General features: G+C 42.7%; 1 protein-coding gene across 1 annotated transcript; it reads right to left on the bottom strand.

Moving 5' to 3' along the window:
* Positions 1-4,699: 4,699 nt before the first annotated feature.
* LOC138904655 (uncharacterized) lies at positions 4,700-6,712 on the bottom strand. The gene has a single exon (XM_070193161.1). It carries the CDS (start codon positions 6,710-6,712, stop codon positions 4,700-4,702), a length of 2,013 nt encoding a protein of 670 aa, XP_070049262.1.
* Between the last annotated feature and the right edge of the window lie 981 nt (positions 6,713-7,693).

The raw sequence follows: 7,693 nt of genomic DNA, 5'->3' as shown, positions 1-7,693 counted from the left end.
TTTGCTTCGCAAATTGTCTTGCAAGGTGGCCCCATGGCCAAAGTATGACATTATATGTTCAGAGTCCCTTAGTCGCAATTTGGTATGCCAGGTGAGGTGAGGCACCGGGTGCTTGTCTCGCTCCTAGGTTCGGGGCGTGACAACCCGGGACTTATGGACTAGTACCATACAAGGTACCATATGACCATGATAGTAAGGCGTATAAGGTGTGTTAAAAGTGAGTAGTATTTTAAGTAAGTTGAGATAATTTTTAATTATGTGGGCAATTAGTTAATTATTGGGTAGTAGGATATTACCTAATTAATTAGGGAATTATTGAATTAGGATTAAAATTTGACTATGTGGCAGCCCACCCTTCAACCTAAATGACTCATAAGTCAAATTGAAAGGTGGCAAGCTAAGATGATTAACACAAGTGACTATTATGTGTAATCACCTACCTAGAAAATTTACATTTTGCTTTATTTGGCCTTAAAATAATCAAAGGCAATCTTATAATCTTCTCCCTATTACAAACATTTCAAAAGGGACGTTAGCTTCAATCAGTAATCTCCACGACAAAGAAAATCAAACTTTTACTTACTCACTATGTTGTATCGCAACAGGAAGAATACAATATAGGCAAAAGACTAGAATATGATTTACAAGAACTGAAATCCACGCACAACACCTTAGAAAAATCACCGGTGAGAGAGGGAAAGGGGTTCAGTATACATTTTTAGATGGTAAAATACAGTACGCGTGTTTTATCAAGAGGAAAACAGTACACAGTGTTACGGAACAGTGCAATACAGGTGTTCCTATGTGTTCGTCCATTCCAACTCTCACTTATATATAGTAAGTAATTTCAAAATGTACGTAGTTTTAACCCAACAAGATCTCAACAAGACTTCTTAAAAGAAAAAAATCCAACAAGGTTTCTTAGCACTTTAGCAACGTGAGATTTTGCGATTCTAAAGGAGTACGGTGCAACCTTCTCCAAGAATATCATATGGATTTTTCCCTACTCCAGGTATGTTAAGGCTAAGCCCTTCCTTTATTTTGGCATGATCTCCTAATTATACGGGTTTGATAACGAGGCATAAAGAGACATTCATATTCCTGAATTTATGTACATTTCCTAGCCCCATAAGATACAATATTCTTCTTTATTGGGACTTCATATTCAATTGAGTATTGTCTTGTTCCAGTCAAGAGAGAAGAGAGCCTATATATACAGTATTACAGTATTTTCATTACCATCGAGTTATAATTGATGGGCAGGCCCCTATTGTGCAACCTCTGATCAGATGGTAAGTTATATACTGAGCCTATTGTGGCCGAGCATCTATGAGCGAGCCCAGTTGGCTGAGATACAGAGCCTAGTATGGCCGAGCGCCTATGAGCGAGCCTACTACGGCAGAGCAGTTATATATATATACCGAGCCTTATAGGGCCGGACAGTTATTTTACTTACTATATTGAGAGAGTTGAATCAGTATCAGCAGGTAAGCATATCTTCAGATTATCTTTGACTTCCAGTTACTTTCAGTTATTATATTATCAGTTCAGTTTTCAGCTTTCAGTATATTACCTTACATACTCGGTACATTATTTCATACTGACGTCCCTTTTCTGGGGGTGCTGCATTTCATGCGTGTAGGTTCAGACAGACAGACAGGTAGACCTCCTCATTAGGTGTTGCCCGAGTTCAGCTTGATCGGTAAGCTCCATGCCCTTCAGAGTTGCCGAGTCAAGAGCTTTATGTATATCTTGTGTATATATGTATATATGTTATGAGTAGGTCGGGGCCCTTTTCCGATCACTGTATATCCATCAGTAGAAGCTTGTAGACATATCCTGTCAGTTAGTGTAGTATGTTGGGCTTGTAAGCCTTTTATGTATATTTTGTTGGTTTGCCAGCCGTAGTAGTTATGACGGCCTTGTCAGTCCAAGTTTATATTAATGTTTAGTCAGCATTCGCAATTGTCTTGCAATATGGCCCATGGCCAAAGTATGACATTATATGTTCAGAGTTCCTTAGTTGCAAGTTGCTACGCAAGGATAGGTGAGGCACCGGGTGCTGGTCTCGCCCCCAGGTTCGGGGCATGACAAAAGTACAAAAGCATTTATCATGTTTTATGGTTACCAATTTACCTTAGTTACCAGTTATGCGGTCTTTCAGTTATCAGGTTTATGGTTATTCAGTATGCCAGTATTCAGTTGTTTAGTTACTAGATCTCCAATTTTTAGTGTATCCAAATTTCGGTGACTTCTGAGTACATAATGATGTATATGGGTGATAAAAGAAAATGTGAGTAACAATGTTTATTGCTAAATTTTCACGTGTTTTAGGTACAAATTAAGACTCAAGACTTACAGGATGGTGCAGAATGTGATTTACCAGATGATGGTATACTCTGAAGGATAAGTTTGTGTATGGTAGCGTATTTGTATGTGTTTTTACCTCATAGAACAATTTCATTATAATTCTTGTAAATGGAGCCACGTGTTGGATGATGATATTTTAGATGTTAGACTCCATGGCATAACAAGTTATAAATTTAATTGCAACGCGCATGAATTAATGAGCATAGTTTTGGACAAAAAAAGAGCCTAAGGGCAAAATAAATAGGAGTCAGAAACGTTTGATATATACAAAGTTGTGTTTTTCGTAAGACTCATGCATGACTAAGAAGATATGATGTACAAAATGAGAATCAAGAGCAACCGATATTAAATTTTAGGGAATGATTTTAAGTTGTTAAGATTTATTCATTTTAGAACTAGAAAGTACCACATTAGTAAGTTACCATACGAAGCGGCTATTATTGTGAGATAAAGGATATGACAATTCCCTTTAGGTTATGTGACTAAGTGTTTACCGCATATGTTTATAGTCTGATATGATTTTGAAGCGTATAGAAAGTTTGGGGGTTTGATATTCCATTTTCATTTAAGACATATGATATTTCCCTAAGTGTGATCCATGTGCATCATTCAAAAACAAAAAAACAGTATGCGATCATAGAATAGGGTCGTATGGTAAAGGAATTTAGAAATAAAATTATGCTTCACTTTAGTTATACAAAGTAGAACAAGCATACATGATTCTAGCAGGTGGTTAGTAAAAGAATAGTAAGTAAGTTTTGAGTTGATACAGTGAATTAGCAATTTCATCAGAGCTAGTAGTGATTCACTTAACCCGGTTAACTCTAGTTAGTGGATGACAGTTTGAAATATTGAACGTGTGTTAGAACCAAAAGAGTTTAAGTTAAACCTGAAGTACAATGACAATGAAACAATAAAAAAAACCAGCTAGGCAATAAGAGAGCCAACTACAAAATAATAGCCTTTTAGAATTTTCAAAAAGGGGTCTCTCCAAGATCGACAGTGTGAGTAGAGTTAAATCATTAAGATTGTGTATGATAGTTGTGAATACATTAGCTATCCGTTTATGTAAGTAATTCGTTTTTTCCTAGTAAGAAAGATTTCTCAGAAGTAAGTCGGATGATGAGCCATCACTGACATAAAGAGCATAGAATTGCAGAAAATAAGGAAAGTTGGTCGGATACCAAAACAATGAGAAGGATCCCCAAGTACAAGACCTTAACCTTTGGTTTAAGAGGGAGTTGCGAAAATCATCAGTAAGTCCGGTTGGAGATTTGAAACCCACATATTTAGCATAGGATATAAAAACTGTAAAAACATGCCCAATTATTTATCACGAGGGTAGTGCCATCGCACGAGACTCTAATCTTCGGTGTACTGGTTAAAGACTTATGTCGCGGACCCGTCTTCTAGGGGCTCAGCGAGGGCAGCAAGATAGCTTGACTACTACTCTTGCTTCAGCCCTTAACAAGAAACAAGCACAAAATCGTGCTTTGGACCTAGGCAATCACACAAACTCAAAGGTTGGAGGGATAACGAAAATGAAAGACACAAAGATGGGTGGCCAAGGCCAATTTTCGGGGTTTGTCTCATATACAAAAGAAGAAAAATACAAGTAAAGAGATCTGCCTTCTAACAAGGCTTATGTATCCTATTTATACAGAAAAATGCCCACAGGCAACTAAGTTAGCTGTGGGGCCGGCCAGCCTGGGATGCACTGCTTTGTGCTGGTTTCCTAGAAGATGTTGGCAGTCTAGGTTCCAATTGACTTGTGCAGCTGCTGTGGCCCCTTTCTTGCTGGCAGGAATTTGCTCCCATATTCCTCCAGACAGGATGTGGCCCTACTTAGCGGCGCAGCACTTGCCTTTGCTGGTGAAAAGTAGCCCCTAGGAGGGCCCGGGCAGCCTGTCGGATTGTTGCCTCCATGTGCAATGACCTTCTGGTCTTTGGCAGCCCAGTTTGGCTCGTTTGGCAGCCCTTTAGGCGTATGCGGGTCGGAACACTCTCCCCCACTTGAAATGGCGACGACCTCGGTGCCACAACGCTTCAAGTAGTCGTGAACTTGATCTTTGAACGACCATAATGCCTCATATTTTTCCCACATTGCCCCTTCTGTCAGTTGCCCCTTCCATCGGACAAGAAATTGGGCGCTTGAACTGCCCCAACCTACTCCTTGTATCACCCGATGCTTGATAATGGTCTCGACCTTTTTGTCGACGACCGAAGAACTTGTGAAAACTGTTGGTTGCCTGGATTGCCTCCGCTCCTTATCACCCTTGTCTCTACAAGGTGCCTTTAACGGACTGACATACCTCGACCCAAGTAGCTTTCAACGTTGCTTCCTTGAATCCTCCAACTTTGGAGGTGCCATGTACGGACCCTTGGCAGGTGGCTTCATCCACACAATTAAGTCCTTACCCTTAAGGACTCGTTGTTCAGAAGGAGTCAAGGCTTTGTCCCTCTTGACCTCCTTAGTCCCTGTCCCGACTGCCAACACCGGTGCTCCCTCTTCCTTGAAGCCTTTTACGGTTTGAATTGCGGACAACAAACTAACAACTTGTGGTACCCGAACTGCCTGCACCACACATGGACCCCTTGGGTCATAAATGTAGATCTGGTTGAGAAAGGGGCATATGAATGCCTTCACTGCATCCCAATAATCTAGCCCCAATACCAGATCAAATACGTCCAGGGAAGCGACAAGGAAACTCACGTTTCCCTGCCAAGCTCCTATATTGAGCTGCACATTGCGGGCGATCCCTTTCACGTTGGTGGGTTTGGCGTTTACCATCTTCAGTACAGAACTGCTAGGACCGAACACAAGGCCAAGTGACTTAGCTTTTGCTTCGGACACAAAATTGTGTGTCGCGCCGGTGTCTACCATGATACGGACTGATTGTCTGTTTAATTGTGCATCCATGAACAGTGATCCTGGTTCCACTGACTGGCGCTCCTTGCCAATCACATCGTCGCCTAAAGCGTGAACTAGTTTGACAATGTTATGCTTCCCTTGGGCGACCTGCTTCAAAGCAGGCTTTTCGGCAACTACTGCGCCCAGTACCATGTTGCCAAGATGAGCTATGTGCGACAGTTGTTCTCTGGCTTGTTCACCCGCTTGGATTCTTTCCTCTGTAAGCTTCCGCTTGGTAGTAATTATGGCACCGAGTTTCTTCAAAGAAGGACAATCTTTGTAACTATGACTAGTGTCCTTGCAGATGTAAGAATGATGGCGGGGACCAGCATCCTTCCTCCTTTGGTTGTACCGATTGCGCCAAGGCGCCTGGTTGCCTTGTTCTCTGGAATCGCAGTCTGGGGCAGCAACTTGTTTGCCCCTGTCCTGATATCCATGGTCTCCATCTGTCTGGAAGTTGGTGTCCCTCGCCTTTGTGGGTTCTGTCCTATAATCATTTAAGGACTCCGCAACTGCAATAGCTTCATCGACGTCTTTGACTTGACGTTGCTGCAATTCCTGTCTTGCCCAGTCTTGAAGACCATCGATGAAAGTGAATAACAAGTCATCGCTTGCTAAGTTTGGAATTTGCATGATGAGTTTCGTGAAATTTTCCACGTACTCGCTTATGGAAGTTGTTTGCCTGAGCTCTCTCAACTTCTTACGTGCCTCGTTCACAACGTTTTGTGGGTAAAACTGGCGCTTCAGTTCGAACTTGAACTGATCCCAGCTCTTGATGGAGCAAATTCCCTTCTCCATGTCGGCTTTCTTCCGTCTCCACCAAAGCATGGCGGTCTCGGCAAGATACACCGTTGCTGCCCAGATTTTAGCAGCCTTATCAGCGATGTAAAGGTGCTCAAAGTAGTCTTCCATCTTCCAGATGAATTTCTCTACTTCTTGAGCGTCTCGTTCGCCCCTAAACTCCTTCGATTTTGGGCCCTCGATCTTGGTTTCTCGCACCATCACACGACCAGTGCCACCGGCTAATTCTACTGCCTTCAGTTGTTGCTTTAGGAGCTCAATCTCCCCGTGCAATGCTGATACAACCTCGGTCAGCTTAAGCTCAAGGTTGGTCAGTCCTTCCTTGTGCTCAAAATTTGCTTGATCTACTGACTCTTTGACCTCGTCAAGTCCATCTAGGGTCGTAGACTCAAGTGCTTGGAAGTTATGCAGAACTTCCCCCATGTGCTGGTTTAGAGCATCTAAACTAGCTTTAGTGAGACCCATTCTCACGTTTAAAGGATCTGAGACAGAAGCCGCACAATCTTCACCAAGTCTAACCTGTTGTGGGGGCGGCGGTAAAGCTAGCGCCTCACTTGTTACGGCTATGGTGGGATCTCGAACTTTGCTTGTTCCTCTTCTTTGGTTCCTGCCTCTTTGTTGGTGACTCATCTCTGCCACGAATGTTGTCTAAGTTTACGATATCTCCATCAGTTGCCATGGTCGATAACTTTTTCTCTGATACCACTTGTCGCGGACCCGTTTTCTGGGGGCTCAGCAAGGGCAGCAAGATAGCCTGACTACTACTCTTGCTTCAGCCCTTAACAAGAAACAAGTACAAAATCGTGCTTTGGACCTAGGCAATCACACAAACTCAAAGGTTGGAGGGATAACGAAAATGAAAGGCACAAAGATGGGAGGCCAAGGCCAATTTTCGGGGTTTATCTCATATACAAAAGAAGAAAAATACAAGTAAAGAGATCTGCCTTCTAACAAGGCTTATGTATCCTATTTATACAAAAAAATGCCCACAGGCAACTAATTTGGCTGTGGGACCGGCCAGCCTGGGATGCACTGCTTTGTGCTGGTTTCCTGGAAGATGTTGGCAGTCCAGGTGCCAATTGACTTGTCCAGCTGCTGTGGCCCCTTTCTTGCTGGCAGGCATTTGCTCCCATATTCCTCCAGACAGGATGTGGCCCTACTTAGCGGTGCAGCACTTGCCTTTGCTGGCGAAAAGTAGCCCCTAGGAGGGCCCGGGCAGCCTGTCGGATTGTTGCCTCCATGTGCAAAGACCTTCTGGTCTTTGGCAGCCCAGTTTGGCTCGTTTGGCAGCCCTTTAGGCGGCGAATTTGGGTGAAAAATATGCGGGTCGGAACACTTAGCTCACATTAATACTATAAGTGTTTTCAGGAAGTACGTTAAAAAGATAATCAAGTATGAGAAGTATACCTCATGATTAAGGCAGACAAGAGAACTATGGTGTTAGAAGTTCACTGCTTAGTCAAGCTAGGAGTCCGACTTTCGGACTCCGAAGGTGGTGGAATTGTTTTCCAGAATAGGACTTGTTCCTCCTTAGTACTCGAAGTGAAAGAGATCCCTACTTTTTGAAGTTGAAAGAGGGTATTCACATGCATAAGATGATGGCTTTTGAAC

Source organism: Nicotiana tomentosiformis, chromosome 2 (genome assembly GCF_000390325.3).
Source record: "Nicotiana tomentosiformis chromosome 2, ASM39032v3, whole genome shotgun sequence".
NCBI classification, from domain to species: Eukaryota; Viridiplantae; Streptophyta; class Magnoliopsida; order Solanales; family Solanaceae; genus Nicotiana; species Nicotiana tomentosiformis.
This window is presented reverse-complemented; position numbering and strand designations above follow the sequence as displayed.

Bases quoted from the DNA above. Each gene is read 5' to 3' on its own strand.
- LOC138904655 (XM_070193161.1), bottom strand. From the start codon at position 6,712: ATGAGTCACCAACAAAGAGGCAGGAACCAAAGAAGAGGAACAAGCAAA.